The sequence below is a fragment of the Aythya ferina genome (assembly GCF_964211825.1).
Source record: "Aythya ferina genome assembly, chromosome: 7".
Lineage (NCBI taxonomy): Eukaryota > Metazoa > Chordata > Aves > Anseriformes > Anatidae > Aythya > Aythya ferina.
Window position 1 is genome coordinate 36,516,561 of NC_140302.1, and position 21,703 is coordinate 36,538,263.

At 40.0% G+C, this 21,703-nt stretch overlaps 1 protein-coding gene across 1 annotated transcript; it reads left to right on the forward strand.

Moving 5' to 3' along the window:
* The first annotated feature begins 440 nt into the window (after positions 1-440).
* GLRX3 (glutaredoxin 3) lies at positions 441-19,906 on the forward strand. The gene is made up of 11 exons (XM_084525749.1): positions 441-618; positions 4,551-4,659; positions 7,349-7,423; positions 8,030-8,231; positions 12,276-12,448; positions 12,545-12,606; positions 15,371-15,428; positions 16,500-16,552; positions 17,615-17,654; positions 17,735-17,827; positions 19,232-19,906. Exons 1-11 carry the CDS (start codon positions 545-547, stop codon positions 19,280-19,282), a joined length of 990 nt encoding a protein of 329 aa, XP_084381875.1. The 5' UTR covers positions 441-544; the 3' UTR covers positions 19,283-19,906.
* The last annotated feature ends 1,797 nt before the right edge of the window (positions 19,907-21,703 follow it).

The following is a 21,703-nucleotide window of genomic DNA, read 5'->3' on the forward strand; positions in this document are numbered from 1 at the left end:
ATTTGTAAAGGTGAAGAGAAACTCTAGGTCTTGTTTAATCTGTTGATTATGGAAAAGTAGTTAAGTTAATCCATACTCGGACTTTATTTAGGTATCCTTAATTCTTTTTATGGATATTCTTCTGCAGAACATGAGTGGTCTTGACTTGGTGACCGCTTTTTGGTGACCGCTGTGATTTATAGACATGAACCCTTCAGGAACACACCACTGACTGATTTTTTTTTTTAATTTTACTTTGAAATATCTCTAAGACTTGTGAGATAAGCGGCTGTTTTGTTCCTTCATAACGGGAAAGCCTTCACAACAGCGTCTGACACCGCCGGGCACCACCACAGGACTCCCCCCTCAATCCTCCCCCTCAGCCCTTCCCGCCCTCAGCGCCTGCGCCGCGGGGCGGCTCTGCGCCTGCGCGGGCCGCACAGCCCGGGCTGCGCCCGCCTATGACGCGCCGCGAAGCGCCGCGAGGCGCCCCACGTGACGCGGCCCTCACGTGAGGGCTCCTCCTCCCCTTCCTCCTCCTCCTCCTCCTCCTCCTCAGGCGGCCATGGCGGCGGCGGGGGTGGTGGCGGCGGCCGGCTCGGCCCAGCAGCTCGGGCAGCTCCTGAGGCAGCCCGGAGGGTGAGAGGGCACCGGGGAGGGGCAGCGGGCACCGGGGAGGGGGTAACGGGTATTGGGGGGGGGGGGTTGGCCCGCCGCTGGGGCAGGCGCTGCCTCAGGGGGCGGCCTGAGGGGGGGGGGGCCGGGCCCCAACGAACTTGAAAGTGTTTGGTGTTGGTGTTTTATCTTCATTTTCCTCACTGCTAAGAAACCAAAAAAAAGCAAGCGAAGCTTCGCTTGCAGAGCTAACAGCACACAGCTCCCCCAAATCTCGTATATATATATCTTTTAACTGATCTCATTTCTGAATTGTGATAAATCAGCAAATATACCCTAGCTTGCTTAGCTTATTTTCTGTATTTAGATTCACAAAATGAATGTGAAAGTGAGTAACGTCAAAACAATTTTGAATGCTCACTGAAATAATGAAACGGGAAAGGCAAATGTTTCTTAAAGGAATATTTTTTTTTTTTAGAGATAAGTGTTTAGATCAGAAACACACAGAGCTTCTAAGGTTCATCCTAATGCTATTTTACTGCTAACTTTGCTTTTTTAAAGGAACTGATCTTTTTCCAAGCTAATAGGATTGCCGCTAATCATTTGCAAATGTCTTCACTTTACATTGATGCTTAATTTCTCAGGAGTTCTTGTTCCAGAAAAATTAATCTCTTGCATCAACTTATTAGTAAGCACTGTATTGCAGAAGAAGTGTAAATTTGAAGGTTTACCTTTTTCCAAAATGTTTAAATTTTTAGAGTTTCAGAAGATGAACTGAGTCAGCGTCTTCAAAGTTTCTGAGTCTCTTTTCTCATCGTTTTGTAGTCTGTTGTTTTGCATAGCCTAACATTTTAGAAAAGTCAGTGTATAAACCCAAGTAATTTGGGCTGCTGGTCAAAGAAAGAATATAAGTACTTACTAAACATTTGCCATATAGGCTTAAAAAGTGGGTGGATTACGGAGCAATTATTTCCTAGATTTCCTAAGTAGAGAACATCTCACTGATCCGGTTCTACAGTCAACAGACTCTTTGTTTTAGAGGTGAGCTTTGTGAGTCTGTCTCTAGCAATTTTTTTTTTTTGTAAGGTAGAAACAGGACTTTCAGAATGTGTGACACATCCTTGTAACTTGTCTGCGGCTACTCAAGGTAAAGAAAAGTGTCAGTGATGGAGGAAGTGAATTTTAATTTTTGAGCCCAAAGTTTACCCCCAGAACGTGAAATACGGAATGATGCAGGAAGAGAAACATTGGGGCATGATATAACCTTTTTGTTTCTGTTCTATTTTGTGGGTAATGGTAATTTACTTTAGAAATAGTGTGATTGAATATAGGAAATATGTTGTTTAGAATCACTAATCTGCTTCGTTTTGTTAACTCGTATTTTTTTTTCCTTCTTTAACAATAATCCTTTGAATTACTTTTGTGTTTTTCAAGCTTCATTTAAAACACCCGGGTACCAAGAGGGTAATCACTCAAAGAAGCCTAAATTCTGTAAACTTTTGTTTTAAAAAAGACAAAGACCTTGGTGCAAATTAATTTAAAATAAATATTTAATTTTTATCTTTGTGAAGTGCACCACAGCTCTATGTTGGTAAGGAAACACCAGGTTCTGGGGAAGTGAACGTTAAGTAGCTGTGATTGTCCCTTCTCTCTGCTTGGCACATGCAGACGTTGGTGTGATGAGGTTACTGGTGTTTTGGCCTGATGTGGAGCCACAGACTGCTTCTGCGCGTTCTCCCCCTGCGTGGTTTTAGCCCCGGGCAGCATCCCTTGCCCTGCTTGCAGTTCAGCGGATGCAAATTCTTCCTACGTATGCAGGCATTGTACAGTTGCTGTGACAGCTTGACAACTGCATCCACTTTGTTCTCTTTTATTAAGCCTAGAAGCTTTAGTAGACCAAGGTAGAACAGCCTGTTTTGTCATGACTACAGTGACATCGTAAAACTTGATTTTTTTAAAATATAACTTGTTCAGCTTTGGTCCATTTGGAGCAAGTTCCCTGAGCTCTTCCCAGTGTAGGTAAGCAGCGTGTGCATGAAGAACAGTGCTGGAGGAGGCCTCCAGGTTGGAACTTCACATGAAGGTTGTGATGAGCAGGAAAACCAACCCTGAAGCAAATTTCTCAATTACTCTGCATCAGAGCGTGGTCTGTTCCCCAAGATACCGACCTGCTGCTGCCTCTGGCGTTTTAAAATTCTCTCTGCTGTGCCCAGGCCCTCATGTGCAGATGGAGGATTCCTGCCCTGTCCTGGTCTCCCCTCCGTTGATGGGCTCAGTCGAGCATTGGCTTAAAAACCTGCGTGCTGAGCAGAGCTCTGGGATTCACGTGTTACTTCGAGCACAAGACCTGAGCTTTCTCAACGAGTCTATCAAATCCCATCTATAAGTAAAGAATAAATCATTTAAATGAGGATTTCAGATCTAGCGTCAGCTGTGGGCAGTGAAGTCAGTCCAAAGCTGAGTTCTTGTAGTTAGTAGGAGAGCTTGTAGTTCTTGTTAATAGCAGGGCTGTTGTCTTGTAATTAGAGACTGTTTGCCTTTGGGATCGGTGCTGTTGGTGACTCGTAGGAAAGTGCTGGAAGAATCTGTGCAGATGGCAGCGCAGGAGGTGCTGAGCTGTCCCCGTGCTCAGGTCTAAGCCTGCGAGGCTGGTGCTGCAGGAAAACGGAGCTGTCCTGCCGTTCCTTGCCTTCAGCTGTCGCTAGCCTCTAAGTCCTGCCAAGTTTTAATCAGCTTTCAGAGCAGAACCTTGCTCTGACCGGTGGCACAATGGGGAAAAAAGACTGCCCTAATTAGTCTGCATTTCTACCAAGGTTTCCTGGAATTGCTTTGGAAAATCAGCTTTATGAACTCTATAGTTCTGTGGCTGAATTGAATTCAGCTTTGTATTCACAATACATGCTCAGATAACGCAGCTGCTGTTCCGATATGGATGTTGTGCTGCCCACAGGGCTATTACAATTTATAGTGAACTTTCCTTATTTACTGATGAAAGACACTAAATGGCTTCCAGGGTATGGTTGCGTTGACTTCTGCATCTTTTTCGAAGCACATTAAAAACACTACACTGCATGGGTTTTATTCTGCATCTCCTGTTATCCAGCGGTCTTGACTTAAGCAAACCTGGAAAATGGAGTTGAAAATAAAATGCAAATCTGTTGTCACTGTTGTCATCAAAGGCTGTTGGGTTGAGCTTGTGAGAGCTACCTCGTGGTACCCGGTTTGGTGGGATTTGCTGAATGGAGCTCTGGGATTAATGCGTCACATTGAGCGGTCACATGAGACCTGAGGGCTCTCAAGGAGTCTGTATCAAATCCCATTTATAAGTAAAGAAGAAATCATTTAAATGCTGTGTCTGATTAATACCACACATTCAAGGAAACCATAGAGTTGAATAAGAAGTTGAAGCAGAATAGGGTGTTTAAGTCACTACGGTACGGTGTTTTCAGAGAAGTCTCATCTGACTTGAAAAGTTCCCACTTTGTTTCCCGGATAAGGAGCAAGGGGCAGTCATGGCACTGGGGAGAGGAGCTGTGCTGAGGCCTACAGCTCCCAGGGCTTCTGAACCCAAAACCTGGCAGGGGAGAGATGTGGGGTGCCTGAGAGCTTCATCTTCATCACCTCCTTAGCTGCATCCCGTGGTGTTTCACTTGATCTCTACTGTTCCGGCTGCTGCTTGCTGTCTGATGTTCCCACAGATGATCCTTAGCTATCAGGACACACGATGACAGTTTCTGTGCATCACCTTAGCAGTGGCGTTGGGTTTTGGTGCAGTTCCTGAAGAAGCAGTGGGGTTGTCTTCCCCGCAAGCTATAGAAAATGTTCTCAGTTTGACTTGTTGATTTCTGTCTCAGGAAGATACGTGCGTTTGTGTGCATGGCAGATCCAACTTTTATACTGCCTAATTCTAATGTAAAAATAAATGCTGTTATTTTTATTATTTTTTTTTTTAATAGGTCCCTCGTAGTTGTCCACTTCTGGGCGCCATGGGCTCCTCAGTGTGCTCAGATGAACGAGGTCATGGCCACGCTCGCCAAGGAGCACACGCATGTCACCTTCGTGACGGTAAGTCCTCAAGAACAGGCAGCTGAGCTGGGCTTGTTTTAAGCAAGGGGAGAGCTGTTACTGCCATGAGGGAACAGAGTGCTACGAAGTACAAGTACAGCTGTTCGTGTGCTTGAAGACAAGAGTTGAACGTGTGGAAGAGGTATATCTAAAATTTTGTGGGATATAAGGTCTTGCTTCATCCAAACATGACACTGCAAGCTTAAATAACATCTTCATTTTATCTTGGTATGGAAAAAAAAAAAAAAAAGAAACATATCAGTCTGCTAAGATACAATGAAGAGGTTTCTTTCATTAGCTACTTCATCTAACAAATCAGCCTTTAAAGTTGTGCCTGCAGCATCTTGGTACCTCCTGTGTACAGCTGTATTTTTGCAGTGTGACTTTTTACCCATGGTTTTGAGATGCTATTTGAAAAGAACGGTGTTTCTTAATTACTGGAGGTCTCTTTTGTTCCCACGATGTTACTAGTTGGCTGCATAGATCCCAGGATTCATATGGATATCTGAGTTGATTCTCTGTCTGATACTTAAGAGTAACTGTAATTTTCACGAGGTTTATGGGAAAGACAATTTAAGCTTACACAATGTTGATGCTTGTTAATGAGATGCCTCTGATTGTGGGGGCAGGGAGTACTGGAACAGCCAGCTGTTTGTGAATATTTTCATTTGATTTATGACAGCTTTTAGTGTTTTTTTTAATGATCCCTCTCTCGGTTGGTATTTCTTCCTCTAAAACAGGAGGATGGAACTATTTTAATTGGGTTATTTTATGGACTAGAGCATCAAAGGACTAATTTTCAACATTTTGAAAATTGGAGATGCGTGTTTTTATGGCGTTGTTTTAGCTTTTTTAATAGCTCCAAGAAAGTTTGAAAACTTCCTTCTTTTCTAGCCACGTGTTGCAAAGCTGAGGCAATCGCACCTGCCCCCTTAGCCCACCAAAACTCCTGTAGTGCTTTAGAGAAAGCACTCTGCGGAAAGTCTTGGGTAAATTCTCTTGCTATGGATTTTCTTTTTTTAATTCCTCATGGGGATGCGTGTGGTTTCTGGAGGTTCTCTGTGTGATTTTGGTCTGTGGTCCAGAGTAGCCAGAATCTGAATCTTCTTTGGCCTTTTAGCTCACCAGATGGTTACAGCTGGCTGACCCAGAGTGGTGTACCGCAGTGCAAATCCTGGTCAGTCGCATTCTGGGACAGAGCTAAGGAATAGTGAAATAAACTTCAGCACTGACAGTAAATCTTGAAGTTATTTTAAACGCAATTTCTCATGTTAGTTGTTGCATATCCTAATTTTAAGATCCTTGCCTTGGTTAAAATGGAAGTGTTTTTATGGCGAGAAATAGAAACAGTGTTTTGATAAGAGCAAGTTACTGGAATAAGAAATGAAATCTGTTCTGTGTGTGTGAACCTTACCAGAGTGGAACATAAACAATCAGGTAAGCAGGAAACTTTACTGGAAAAGAAAAATTCATATGGATATGTCATTTAATCATCTTCCCCTCGGAGGAGGCCAGCTAATTGAAATCTATTTCCAGGTTTCAGTTTACAGCTTTAGTTTCTCTGTTCTTGTTGGAGCATTTACAGGAGTAGAGGCAAAGATGAACTCTGTTCTGAGTTACTCTGTTGGGTTGTTCTGGTGTTCAGCAAGAGCCTGTATTGCTTAAGCAAATCAAAACACGCTGTAGTGTTAAAATATTCAGAGGTTTGCTACGTTTCAGCTGAGTGAGAACGATCAGTAATGTCTGAAATAATGCAGTAGGCTTGGACAAGAGGGCGAGGGCAAGCTGTTAAGTAGCTCTCAGTGCTTGTTCCTGAAGTGTCACTGTGTGGTTTGGGGAAGAAGGTTTTGAAAGGCTTTTTCTTCTATATTCTTGATCGTAGGCTTCTGTTTGAAACATATCTATTAGCAATTTTTTTTACCATTAACTCTGCAGTTGCTGTAGAGCTAGCGTTTTAAAGTCTTGCACTGTAACTTCTGTCCCTCAAGTAATCTTTTAGCCCATGCATAGAAAACCATAAATCTGAGTCAATTAAAAGATGCATCTTCGTGATAATTTCCTACATTGTGTAGTTTCAAGGTGTGCCTTTGAAGGCTGAGTAAGATTAGAACCAATAATCTAAACAAGCTTTGCACTCAATACCTAGTAGCCTTGTAGGAGTTAAAAATAAAATTTAGTAGGCATCAATAGCTTATTGAAGAAATGCTCCTTTTTGCTTCATAATTTGCAGAAGGCTGCAAAAGTCAGTCGTGATGTACAGCCCCTAGAAATTAGTCAATAGAGCAAACAGCAAGAATTGCTGTGGGCAGAAAATAAGCACTGTGATCATGACATAACTGGGGTCAATGATTTATGGATTTCAATATAGTAGTAGCTGCATATGATTGAAAATTTACTAGGTCACCAGTGCACCAAAAATTTTATTCGCAGCCTCCAGGCATCTTTGGAAATGTGCAACAAAATAAAAACCTCTGAACCTGTTTTGACACTGTAGGCTCAGTGGATGACACGCCAACCCAGTGAGTCTCATTTAAATGCAAATATGTCACAAACTTCGGTATCAAATTCCTTTTAAAATGGATAAAACGTATTGAAGAACATTTTAGACAGGTTTGACATCCACAATTGAGCTTTAAAGAAGATTATGAAAATAAAACTATCTTTCTCTCTCCTTGTTCTTGTTTTTTAGCTGGAAGCTGAAGCTGTGCCTGAAGTGTCTGAAAAATATGAAATTAGTTCTGTTCCAACCTTCTTATTCTTTAAGGTAAGAGAAAATGGGTTTAAGAGAAAATGAGCTTCTAATATGTATACTTTTTTTTATTACTACTGGAAAAGCAGAAACTTGGTAAGAACTCTCACAATGAAGAAATATTTGCGTGTCTGATCAATTCCATCCAGTCGAACCTAAAAAAGTAAACAGAAATGATTCTGTGTAATATTTCAGAGCTTCCTTAATTGCTTTGGGTTTCATATAAAGGTTTTGTTTTAGCTGTCATACCTTCTTGGGTCATATGGTTTGGTAATATTCCCTAGCTATACTACTACAGCATGACGAAGTAAACGAGCAAATAATCTTTTGGTAGAAACGACAAGTGTGTATGGAGCACATTTGCCTGTGATGATAAAATTCAAAATATTTTCTTTATCACTCTCTTAATAGCAAACTTTGTTAGTGTTAAGAGTAGCAGGCTAACAGAATGGTGTGAGTCTCGAGTCAGCTCGAACTAAAGATTGGCTGAAAGATCAATACAGTAATCCGCTCTGCATCTGAAAATCTCTATTTTTTTTATGGTGGTTTTTACTATTTTTTATGACAGTACAAATTCTGGATTTAATCCTTTAACACAAGCCTGTGTGTTGGCTTCCCTAGAATTCTCAGAAAGTTGACAGGTTGGATGGTGCACATGCCCCCGAGCTGACCAAGAAAGTCCAGCGCCACGCGTCCAGCAGTTCTGTGTCTGCTGGCTCCAACGACAGTGCAAAGGAAGATCTGACTGCGCGTCTGAAGAAACTCATCAATGCTGCCCCTTGCATGCTGTTCATGAAAGGCTCTCCGAAAGAGCCTCGTTGTGGTAAGGATTTTCTGAAGTTCACGTTCAATATGGCAACGCTTGCTTCAGGCTGTTTTTTCAGAACTACTCGGTTGTGTGGAGTTACATCCCAACAGTGTGTTGCATGCTTAGAAACATGAAGGTGTTAGCATACTGCTTATCTGCAGCTAGAGCACTGCTGTTCCCTTGCTTAAATTTTGGAAACGGAATGACAGAACAGGTGCTTCCCAAAGAACACGTGCAGTGCTATCCCTGAACTCGGAAGCTTTTCCTGAGGTTCAGTTGCTGTTTATTTTGTGCCTTGTTACACGTGTTAAAAATGTAACATAGTCTGAAGAGAATGGTTCAATTCAAGGAATAACAAGAATTGACTAACCTCTGGCATTGCTGTTGCCATTTTGGAAAAAGAAAGTAAAGCCATTCTAGCTGGTAAAATTGAAAGACGGTAGTATGATTCTGCCAGGGTGGAAATGCTTTTTCTTAAGCCTAATGCTTTTAATCCTTGCTCACCATCTAGAGTGTGTGGTTCCCAGCTACCTGGATCAGTGCTTGACAAAGTTTTGGGTTATTCCGAAGTAGATCTGTGAGGTGCAGCCATACATCCTGCAATAACCCCAAGTCGTAGGGCAGTGTTCTGACGAGCCCTGACGGTTGGTGAGTGCTTGAGGTGCCTGCTTGAGGCAGGTTGTTGAGCTGTGTGTTTAGGTTTCTCTGTGCTGGCTGCTGACGTGGCAGTGCTGTAGTGAGCTGTGCTTGTGCTGTGAGTTTGGCGAGCTGCGAGGGGAGGCACGGCTCTTGCTGTGTCCTCGGTGAGCCCATGAGCACTGTGCAGGCAGGGGCAGCTCTGCCCTGACCTGCTGCATGCCCAGCTTCTCCTTTCACCTGACGCAGCCGTGGGGCTGGGCAGCACCAGCTGGAAGCATGGGCACGGCACAGCTCCTCTGTGGGTGCTGAGCAGGCTGCTGGGCAGATTTAAAGGTATGTAGGAAAAAGACCCCTCATGGATGTCTGGGTGTTTCGTTGATGGGAGAGGCTGTTTAAAAACAGAAACCAAAAAGACATGTGGAGGCATCAAACCTAAGGACAGTTAGGTACAGTGGCATAAACCCAGTATGGAAAGTGAATTAAAAGTCTAACACAGGTTCATGTGCTTGTGTTAATGTGGTCAAGTAGGTATTTCTTCAAACTTTCAGTTCCTGTATTTGACCCCTGGTACCCCCTGAAAAATACAAAGGAGGTGCTTACCTAAATAGATGCATGTATTAAAATGTAGTGCAACACCCAACATCATCTGAATGGACAGCTCTGTATTTTGTAGTTAGCCTAAAGCAGGCACTTTGTTTGCTTTGATAGCTCCTGGCAGTAGCTGGGAGGTGTTAGTAAGCTGGGTCAGACATCCTTGAATGGACACAGCCTTTTTTGAGGTGAAATAAGGTAACCTTTTGTCAAAATCTTGAAATCTTTTTGTAGTTTGTGGCTCCTTCATTGGAAAAAAAGCAAAGCATAGGGTAAGGAAAGCTCTGTCCCCTCTGTGTGGGTCCTGGCAGCTGTAGGTGGTTGCTGTGGTCATTGGGTTATTTCATCAGATCCCTTCGGCCTGCGATAGCATTTATTTGCTTCATTGATGAAGTCATTTATTTAGGCTGAGTGGCATTTGTGACTTTGTAGATAATTGCTTAAAATGTTTTGTTCAGTTTAATTATTCCATGTAATGTGTGCATAGTATTTCCTCAGAAATTCAACCTAAATCTTTTGTTATGAAAGTGAAGCTGTTCTGGCACTTCATCCCTAAGCATAATACTTGCAGACTGCTACCATAACCCTTCAAAATGAAACACAGCCAATCAATCTTTCTAGTTTGCATGTAATTGCCTACAGCTAAAATAAAGCTCCCCCCCCACTGCCTCTTACAGTAGAAATGAGCTAATGTATTGGTGATAGAATAACCATCAGCAATCAGCCTTTAGCTGTTTGCTAATGAACTCCCAGATGTATGGAAAAATTCAGAATCTGTGTTTTACTTCAGGCTGTACATGAACTTAACACTTCGGTTGTAGAAAGAAAAGCAACTTAGACGCCATACATATAAATACTGCTGCTTCATATCTCAATACATTGCAGATCGTGAAAACTGCAGAAAGCTGTAGTAAAAATCCATATTTCAAAAACTAATAGGTGGTCTTGCAAGCTGAAATCAAAGGTTATTCTTGTATGGCACTCTGAGTCGTTTTCTAATTTAAAGCTTCTTTTTTCCCTTTATTAAAGCCTTTAAGCGTTGTCTTTTTTTAACGTTTGTGTAGAGGTTTTCATCTGTCTGCACAGCGCGTGTTGGAGCTCTTTTAGGAATTAGTAGGATTGCAAGGGCATTTGACTATGCAAGAATGAGTTGGAGAAGATCTAAAACATGATCACGTGGTGTTAGGGGCAGATGCTCAGGGATTGCTTTTGCAAAGTGCATGGCACTGTGATCTAGTGGGTTTGTATTTCATTAGAAGGGCTGTTCACTAAAACAGCAGCAGTAGGTGTTGAAATACTTTGGGATAAGAACGCATGTTAAAAATGCAGCAAAACTTCAGAATCTTTCAGTGCGTGGCTATGTTTTTAGCAGTTCCTTCTGAATAGCTTAATTTTTGTAGCAGGGCAAGTAGAGGAGCAGTGGAGTTCTGGATCGAGACCTGCTCGTTAGCTCTAATGATCCAGTCCTTGCCTTCCTTATGCTATAAAGTACAGCAGACCTCTTCCTAGCCATTTGCTTTACAGATTAAATATCTGTGCTGGACTGTGAAACGTGGTAGGCTGCTGTCTTCTGCAGAGGACCATTTGTGCCTTCGCATTGGTGGAAGTGTTAAATGGATGAAGGTGACATTGAGCATCAAAGGCTAAGGTTTCTTTTCAGATTAGCCCGTAAAGAATGGACTTGTTGACTTGAAGGATACGGCCTGGGGTGTGGGGTTGTGGTTTTAAAGTAATTTCAAAGAGTTTCTGTGGAGGGTAATTGTCTTAAAATTTTCTTTTGGAGACACCAATTTCATGTTTCACTTTAATAAAAGAGAATGGCAAATTTAAAATAGAAAAGAAGAAGAATTGTTTGGAAAATGAAATTTTATGTGCGTTTCCCCCTAGTGTAAGAAGATTTAGTTAAGTTCTGTAATACCAGAATTTTCACAAATGCAACTTTTTATAGAAGACATGATGATTTTATTTGGAAGAAGATTCTTAGTTACAGAAGGGAGTAACTTTTTTTCTGAGGTTGGCCACATAATTTATAAAATCTGGATGTTTACGCTGTAATATTCACTGCTTAATATCCTTCAGAAGAAAATGTCAGAGTAGGGCTCAATGAAAATTGGTCATAAACGGAGAAACAAAGCATGGTATGCAAGTATCACAAGAGTGGTTAAATAATATTACATACTCAGGGGAACACAGAGTTTAAAAAATGGAGGAATCTGCATTTTTACCCTGAAGTAGGAAAGGACATACTCGTAAAATAAAAGTATTAGGAAACAAACATTAAAGCCAAGTTTCTCAGTTAAATCGGTGATGTAGTAGTGGGTTTGAATCCCAGTTCTGCACTGTCAACTTCCACTGGTTTTGGTGCAACAGAAGGAAGGTCAGTAGTAGCTAGAGAAATGACAGCAGCAGAGAAAATGATATGCCAGTGGAGGGATGAAATGAAGGCTGCTGAAGATGCTGTTACACTTACTGAGCAGCTCTTCGTGTTTATGAATGCTGCGTGGAGAAGAGCTGGAGGAGACAGAATAAGAGTGCATTTAGCTTTAACAGTGTGTTGGAACAACAGGCAAGCATCTGAAGGTTACTGTGTAGTTTTGCATGTAGGGAAGCTCCAGGCTTACCAAGCTGTCTGTGTACTTGTACTCCCAGTAATAAACACGCTTTTTCCTCCTTTATACTATTTGAGAATATTAATAGAGCAATATATAACACATAACTTATTGGGAATTTCCTATATGAAAGAATTGCATATTTTTTACTGAATGAAGCTTAATGCAGATACATCAATACCGTGCTTAAACTTACATACATTTATTTTCTTGTTTGCAGGTTTCAGCAAACAAATGGTGGAGATACTGAACAAACATGGTATTTCATTTAGCAGTTTTGATATTTTTTCTGATGAAGAAGTTCGTCAGGGCCTGAAAACATATTCTAATTGGCCAACTTATCCACAGTTGTATGTAGCTGGAGAGCTTATAGGTGGACTTGATATTATCAAGGTTAGATAATGAGAAATTTCTTAATCTTGGTAATAGTCAGAAGCATGTGGGTTTTGTTTTTGCTCTTACATCTGACTTTTCTTCTCCAATCCCTAGGAACTTGAGGCTTCTGGAGAACTGGATACAATCTGTCCGAAGGCACAGAAGTTAGAGGACAGGTATGAGGTACTATGTTATTATTTTAAGGAGGTCTGTTCTTGAGATTTCCTGTCTTTTCATTTTTACAAAACACCTATATTTACTCCCTAAATTCCTGTTCTTTAACTATATCAGTATGTTGGAATGGTTTAAGTTGGAAAGACTCAAGGTCATCTTTAAAGATCACCTAGTTCCAACCTTCCTGCCTTGGCAGGGGGATACCTTCCACTAGATCAGGTTGCTCAAGGTCCTAAAATTTCCTTTCAATTACAGAAATCCTATAATCTTTAATTCAAGTTGATTAACATGTTCTGTTTTCTATACAGTAAGCATTTCTTTATATAAAATTACTAAGCCATACTGTTAGTACAGGCTTTGCTTATTACCTTTATAATTGGTTAATTTTTTATTATGGCAGGAGTGTATAGATTTTTGTCTTTTTTTGACAAGAATTTATTCTTTAAAGGTAACAGAAAATCCCCTTCTGAACACGCTAGTAACTTCTGCTAGCTTTATTTGACGTAGGCTTCATAGCTATGATGTTATTGTAGGCAAAATACTTAGGCTTCTGCTCATTTTTCTTGATTACTCCTGTCCTTCAGTTCCTCTTTTCTTTCACCTTGGCCACATGAGCATATGCTGCATCAGTAGGCAGCGCTGCTTCCTGAATCAGAGGTAATGTCTGGAAACCAATTTGTCCTCCTTTAACCTTCCCGTTTGAAGATTCACTCCTGTTTGAAATTCCGACGTGCCCCAGGCAGTCAAGCTCCGTACATCTGACAGGTCGTTCTCTTTGAGAAGATGCTGGTGTGTGTGGCACTCCTTTCTGGTTTGCGTGAGCAGTGCTGAGCAGTGCCGCTAAGACATGCAAACTGAGGCTCATTTACTGGCAAGGTGGCCTGTGCCTTGAAGGCAAATTTGTAAGCAGAGATTTCCCACTTGCTGTCCGAGGATGGCAAGAGCAGGTTTTAAGGAACGCTGGGTGAGACTGGTGCTGATCTTCTGGTTTCTCAGCCCAGTGGAGAACTAATTTGATGAAACCCATTTTGATAACAGCGATGAAGTACGCTCTCAGAGTTGTGTAGTTATAAATTCCCTTTTCACTTGCACTGTGCTTGAAGTTCATGTATTGTTACTCCAGGAGGGTAACTTGTAAATTGTTTCAGTGAGATCACAAAAATCCTCACCTCTTGCAGGTTAAGACTAAATTATATCTAAAAATGAGATTGTGACCATGTTACTTTCAAGAAATCTGTTCTAGAAATCTTCCTTAATCTTTTTGTTAATCTTCTTGCAAAATTGCATACCCTGTTACTTCCCTGAATTTAAACATCACTTTTTGCTTTGCCTGGTCTGTTTGAGGGAGAGAAGACAACTTGAAGTGTCCTACACTTGGCTTTAATAGACCAAAATTATTGGTATAGCAAATGTCTCCCTAAAGGAGCAGCAGCATCTTATAAACAGGCATATGAATTTTATCAATTCTATCCAATTTTGATGCAGAAATGGTGTGAAGGCAAACTGGATGAGTCGCAAGATGCTTCTTGTTGCCTAGTTTATTCTTGCTCTTTAAGTTAGGTGCTAGTTGATGAGGTTAACGTGCAACAGTTTTTTTCTGAGGTCTGCTTTCTGTTGTCACCAGGGAAGTTTTTTACTCTGACACATATTAGTTTTTCTTTGTAGTTAACCTCATGCTTAATTTTGGGGCAACTTCCATCTCTTTCAAGCTGTGCTCACTATATCAGTTGCTCATAAGAAAAAAGAAACACCTACGGGCTAGCTGCTCAAATGTCTTAAGACTCAAGAAAGTGAAGGAAATTGGTAGTGGAATACAAGATGGCATTAACTAGATTCTGTTACTCAGTGTTTGATCTCTTCTAATCAGTGAACTGTGTAATCTCTTGAAAATCGCCTGGAAAACGGACTCTGGAAATCAGCTTGCTGTAGTGAGCCAGATCTGGAGCATGGGGAACCAGCTCAGATTGCAGTAGCTCATCCTTGCTGCAGGTGTTAGTTTAACTCTTGCTTTTTACCCTAGAGGTGACTTGGATGGAAAAATAGGTGGTTTTAGGTTTGTAGCACAGGCTGTAGGTCACCAACAAAACATCTGTATTTTGCAAAGCCCCTGGATTCTTCAGTCTAGGATTACTTCGCATTGAGTGAAACCTCACAGAAAATGCCCAGCTGCCGTGTGTTCCACAGAGGGTAACATGCCTTTAGCAAGAAGCTGTTGGATGGCAGCTTCTGCTTTTTCGTCAGTTGTCACAGAAAGGCTTTCCTAAATGGAGAGGGAAAGGTGGGGACTGTCTGGTTTTGTGGGTGAACCAGCAGCCAGGGCACAGTGGACCTATTCCTGAATTTCAGCAGTGGTTTGTCTGTAGTGATTGTGACTGATTCTAGGAATGGCTTTTCTTCACAAGACTGCCTTGCATGTAGAACAAGAAACATCACACTGTATTCAGTGTATGGAAAAGCAACATATGAGTAAATACGCATACTGTGTGAAAAATAACCAAAAAGGATGTTTCTCCTAAATTTGTTGCTGCTTGATACTTAGAGGTCAATCTAGAAAAGTAAATTGTTGCTCTAAAAGTAACAGGATTGTTCAATTTCATTTACTAAAAGTACTGTAAACAGTATAAATGGAATTGCTTGTAGTGCTGCTTTAAATGCATTTGCTGAAGCTGTAGGTTGCTGTCTTTCCACTTCTTGCGTTTATTTTCTTGTTGAAACAGAGCTTGGGAAATAACTGAGCTGTTTTGTCTTTTTTCCTGCTTTCTGTAGGCTTAAAGCCTTGATAAACAAAGCTCCTGTGATGCTTTTTATGAAGGGAAACAAACAGGTAAGATTTAAAAAAAAAAAAAAGTATATTCTGCAACACTTTCAAACAGCTAGTTACTTCTTTTCCTTGCTTAATAAAAATCGGTGGTTCTGGAAGTTATGTCTTTTTATTTGGTACTTCTGTGAGTAATAAAAGAACAGTCTATATTTTACCTGATTGAAATACATTGCTCACACGTTGATAGCATTGTTACAAACCAAGCATGAAATACTCCGATTTTAGTGACATCTGTCAATTGATCTACAGTGCAGGAATGAATGGAAGAACTGTGCATGTCGTTTTGGTCTTGGCTTATTGATTGTCTTTGCAGATAACAGGTTTTCTTCTGGTGTACTGAGCGCTGTCCCTGGTGTCTGTCCTACCTGAAGCGTACTCTTTGACTATTACCTGACACTTTAACTTTGGCTACATTTTTTTTTTTTTGAAGTTTCCCTCTGATGACCTGGTTGGATTGGGTGTCCTGTCCTTTTCAGTTTGATTTTATTATGCTTTCACAGCTGCTTTGAAAACCATGGGTGCTCTGCGTCCTCACACTGTCAATGTAAAGAGTTTGCAGTACGTAATTCAAATTAATAATTGGAAGTGGGAGTTGCTGTACACGTATTTTTATATTTATTGGTTGGCCATAGTGTGCTACTCTCTCCAGAATGGTTAAGGAAAGGGTGGAGTAAGTCTCCAAATAATCTGTTTTACAACTGCATGCCAGGCATACACAACCTATATATGACTTTGGCTTTTTGGACATTAAGAAAGCTCTGAAGCCCCACTAGTTTCCAAGATAATATCACCAAACCTAGAAAACAGATTCACCTTGCATCACTTCGCAGCTGAGGAAAGTGGTTAATATTCTCAGACTTCTCATTTACTTCCAAGTATGTAAAGAAAGATCTTCAGTAGAGTTTGAAGCTTAGAGTGGAAAGAAGAATGAAAAAAGGATTAGTAGTATTGCTCATTCAGTCAGGTTGCCATTAGCAATAAATTGATAATAGCTTTAGTGTAACTTGGAGCTGGAATTCTGTGGATTAAATACAGCAGAAATGTGTTCTAATGTCTGTGTGTTTTGCATTCTAGACTGCAAAATGTGGATTCAGCAAGCAAATTATAGAAATCATAAATAATACTGGGTATGTAAGTCTATGTAATTTAGGAAGCCAGTTCTGTTTTAACAACTGCGGTTGAATATTTTCCAAACTCGTTATTTATGGTGGAAGACTTCCCAGAATGTCATTTTCTTTGCTCAAAAGTGTTTGAGTATCCCTATATAAAAGCCAGTAGTGTAAATCCCTACTCCGTTCATTTGATACCAAGTCAAACGTGGTGTGTCTGATATTGCACTGCTTTAGCTCTGCTGCATAGTGATTGTCTTGCTCTGATTGAACAGGTTATTGCAACAGTAATTTTTTTGCTGTTGACATTAAAGAAATCCTTCCACTCTGATAAGCAGCTCCTCTTAGAGGTCCCTCTTGATCAGCTTCCTTAATCTTGGAGCCTCTTGTTATGTAGTCTCAATTTTCATCTTCAAAGCAGTTACTTCTGTAGTGAGAGAGAGAGAGATGAGTATCATCTTTCTTTGAATAAACCCAGGTGCCATTTGTACTGCTAGTGTGAGGTTAAGCAGTTGCCTCGATAACTAAATGTTAGAATGATTTATTGGCTTAGATGACAGACAACTAGAGAAGGACTGTAAATATCAATATACAGTTCGGAAATAAGTAGCGGTTATTCAAATTGTTATTCCCTGTCATTGCCCCTTGAAGGAATCTATGTACTTTCCAGTCACTGAAGACTGACAGATCTTTGGATGCAAGGAATTTCATACCACAACTCAAATATGAATCAATCAGTACTCAAATTTGCATTGGCACTTTATTGTGGGCGTTTTCATGTATTACTTGCAAAAAAAAAAAAAAAAAAAAAATAGTGGCAGCTGGATGATCCCGTAGTAAAAACTTCCAAAGTATGTCTTCTCTTTTTTTTTAAAGCTAATACTGACCAGAATTGCTTTGAACACATTCGGCCAATAACAGTATAAACTATACAGCTTAATTTTTATCACATCATGTTCTCATTTGTGCATTGTAAGGAGTTTCCCATGAAACTAGATATTTGTTAGATTAGTTCTTGATGCCTACGAAGCTTATGTTTTTCTTTATTATTACAACCCCTTTTTTTTTCTCCCTCTCTAGTGTTGATTATGAGACATTCGACATATTGGAGGATGAAGAGGTAATTAAGTCTTTCCATCACTGGCGTTTGTCGTTACTCTTCCTAAAGCTGAAGTTTACAGTTCAGGTTGTTTTTCTTAGGTGCGGCAAGGATTAAAAACCTATTCCAACTGGCCAACGTATCCTCAGTTATATGTGAAAGGTGAACTTGTTGGAGGCTTGGATATCGTTAAGGTAAGAATGGGAGAATCAATGTAAATTGACCACTTGTTTTAAAACTTGAGAAATGTTTTCTGCCTATAACATCCAGAAATGCCCATGTAGTGGCCGCGGATCTTGAAACTGAGCGTCTTGGTTGTTTTTAGTGTGACTTCCATTAGTTCAACATACGCTTGAAAGGAGCTCTAAATCTCTACCATTCTCATATGCCAAGATTTATCAGTGAAATGTATTTTCTTGACAGCAGTCAGTTACTGTTACTGTAAAGACCACTTTTACCCTGTGGGTGTATTTTTACAGGTTTCTCTTCTTAGTTTTACTTCTGACATTGCTTTTCTCAAATAAGGTGGGTGAGACATTTTTTCCTACCAAAGAGTCTCATTCCTGGAAAAAAGTAAGGTTTATTGTAGTTGTTTGAACAGACCCCGAAGCAACAAAAATAGATCTGCATCTGTTACTGTGGTTTTTGATTTTTGTAACAGCAGGCACAGTGTTCTAAACCCCAAATACTCTTGAGCCCATTCTTGTCTGAATGTTTTATAGCCAATTCCTCAGACATTGTAACTCTTGGGAAGATGCAATCAATAAATCTCATTTAGTTCTAAAAATACTGGTATTACTTAAATTATATAGATTACTTTAATTTTATTTATTTAACAAGTGTGTGGGTTACTTCAGTGATCAGTAAGTATAGTCTTGGGCATTGCAGAGATGCTACAAAATACTTCTCTCACTGGTATTTAAATATAATTTGTCTATTTGTGTTGTTAGGCTGTATTCGGTTCCCAGTAAATTGTATGGGTAGATGAATGTTGTCAGGACTTTAAAGTGCATTCCATTACACAGCATAATATGAAATAAAACTGAGATAGAGCTGTTTCTCTTGAGATGTGGGAAAAGAATACACACTCCACAACACATGTTATTTTAAAACCATTTCCTGGTTTTCTCTGTTTGGTAAGTTAAAGCCTCAAAATTTGAATTAAGCCATGAAGATAATACACACAAGTACTTCTTATTTATAACTCTTGTAAATCTCATTGTCTGGTTTGACAGATTTTGCTGCCAGCACACATTAAAGCAGTGGGTGATGTTTTTTCATTTTGGATGCTGTAAAATTTTGTATATGCTTAGATGTATCTAGAAGGAGATGTTCCGTGGGATGTTTACCTGTTAAAGTTGATAACAATTCTTTTGAAGGTTTCTTTTCCCTAAATAAGCACTCTTTTACTTGATAGACACAATTTGAATTCAAGATTATGAACTTTAAAGAGTCTTGGTCAAGGGAGACCTCTAGTGGGTCGTCTAGTTCATCCCCTTAATAGCCACTGAATTGATCTGTAAACTGTCCCTGTTGAAATTGTGTTAGTGTAATCACAAAATGTACAGAGAATAATTGTTTTGTACATTTCTTTACAGGAGCTAAAAGAAAGTGGTGAACTGTTGCCTATTCTGAAGGGAGAAAATTAATGTCAACGGACAGCAATGGGAACTGAAGTACTTTGAACTATTACTCATTTCTAGATTATATTGGAGCAATATACAACTTAACCCTGTGGAACTGATCAGAAGTAAATAAAGGCTTCTTATGTACTCTGTATTTCACAAGACCATGTTACATGTGAACGTGTATTTCCATTGAAGATAAAAAGTCAAGTTCTTCAATTAAAATACAATGCTGAAGAAGTTTGGGGTTTTTATTTGTATTTCTATGTATTCGTTGCATCCAGCTGTTCAAGAGTCAAGTAATGTGTTGCACTACTGTATAGGACTAAATTGCATCTTTCTGGGGCCCAGCTATCATTAGGAGAATATTAATGGGAATACCTCTGTGGTATGGAGTGTAATAACTTTCTGTCCCTGCTAATATTTATTTTAATGTCTCGTGAGTGAGAAAATGCTGTTGAAACCTTAATCTAGCGCACCATTAGGAAGTCGTTATTAATGAGTTTCAGCTGTATACTGTGCATCTTCATTATTTAAGCAGGTACAGTAATTGTTAATTTCAGATATTAGTCCAATTTTAATGTAGCTCTTTGGACATGTTTAAATTTTAGTGAAAATGAGCCAATAAATGCAGTGATTAGGCCAGTCTTCTGATGTATTTGGTGTTACTTCATTTAGAAGGAAAGGTGTACTTTCTGGACTACAACTTCTGTAGTTGTATGTTAATATAGAAATCCTTTTTTTCTGGATTTTTTATTTTTTTAATCTTTGTTTCAGTACTGGTAATACTAAGAAATATAATGAGCTCTAACAATAGCCTGACCATCAAACCAGCTACAGCACAGGTATACTTTTAAGTGTGTCCTGGATGTTTTACCTCGGGGAAAAATAAAGCAAAGCAGCTTCAAAAATCAGAATACAGCACAGTCCATGTTTTCTGCAGTGCTGATGGGGAGGGTATTTCTCTTCAAGGGAAGCACCTCTTGCTTTCAGTCTGAGTTCCTAGCCTCTGCGCTGAGATTATTGAGCTGTTTATTGCAGAGGATGGTTTTGTCAGTGAAATACTGAAATACTTCTAGTGAGTTACACAGGGACCACTGTGTGTGACAGCGATATCAGCTGCTACAGATTTCCAGCTGCAAAATGCTGGTATAAACTGTTCTGAGTGCATCGGCCATATGCAATAAAGACAAGGACACCATATTCTTAGAGAGGTCTGGAACCTGAAGAGGAGCAGGCTCTGTTTACAAAACCCAGCAAATGAAATGCTGGCGAGCAGAGAAGTGCCCAAACCTCACCAGTAGTAAATTCTGAGCAGAGAGGTATTGCTGAAAGCCTCTTGCTCACTGTTGTGTTGACTGTGCTTGCAGAGAAACACCTGTATGCTCAGATCTGTGGCCAAAAATGTTTCTGGAAAGTTGCTCCCTTGTTAGGAGGGGTCAGGACTGAATGCGCGCTGTATAAAACGTGCCTGGTGGATTAGGTGATGTGAGATTTTAGGCAGCAGCTGAGGAAGAAGGTTTTGGAAACAAGTTTGGGCTTTGTTGCTTAAATTCCATTTAAATCTAGTGGAACCGGAACCTGAAGCAAGACTGTTTTTAGATGTAGTCCCAAACTACTGAGAAAGTTGTGTTACGTAATTGTTAGAATGATCTGTATTTAATTCAAGCATTAACTTTGTGAGAATAATTTTAGTCGCCATTTTAAAAGTATATCTTACAACTTTAAACCAATTTTAATATCTATTAAAAAAAAATCTTGCCCTGCTTCTGAGAACAGGCTCTAATCAGTGTCTCAAAGTGAATTGCAAATGCATCCAGGCAGTTGTCAGTAATTATAACCTACTTTATTTAAAAACAAACAAACCCCCAAAACCTTAAAAAGTAACATCCTTAGGGTCAAATTAGGAGTTGGAAGCTTCAACTAAAATGAGACTAAACACAAAAATGAGACTATATGTCTCATGTAATAGCTTTTTTTCTTTTTAAAAGCATTTTCCTTGAAAATTCTACTGGAATTTAACTTCCCAGGATTTATAGAGTCCTCACAATACATTTAGACATGTGAAAGACCAGCAGTGAACAGCAGTTGTTTTTCTGATATTTTCTTCCTATATTCCGTATAATCCAGTGCTACACTTCTTTCATCAAAACAGCGTTTATTCTTGAAGTGAAAGTACTGTGCTGCTTCAGAAACCTGCGATTATTTTTTCTTTGGCATTGTTCTCTCAGCTTCTCACTGTGGGCCCGTGCTTTGGTAATGAGCAACACTTGAAATATGTGGTACCATTTTTTTTTTTAAAATCAGAATTCATTGTAAAGTAACTCAATTTAAGTCAAAATGTCACGCTGTTCAGACAAAGCCAGACTTTCTGGAAATAAGCACTTTTAGAAGTGCTTTTCCCAAGGAGCACTTTTCTCAGTGGCTGTCCTGCCTGTGCCTGGA

Coding starts and splice junctions, on each gene's coding strand:
- GLRX3 (XM_084525749.1), top strand. CDS start 545: ATGGCGGCGGCGGGGGTGGTGGCGGCGGCCGGCTCGGCCCAGCAGCTC. Junction 4,660..7,348: donor CGCATGTCACCTTCGTGACG/GTAAGTCCTCAA, acceptor CTTGTTTTTTAG/CTGGAAGCTGAAGCTGTGCC. Junction 17,655..17,734: donor ACATATTGGAGGATGAAGAG/GTAATTAAGTCT, acceptor TGTTTTTCTTAG/GTGCGGCAAGGATTAAAAAC.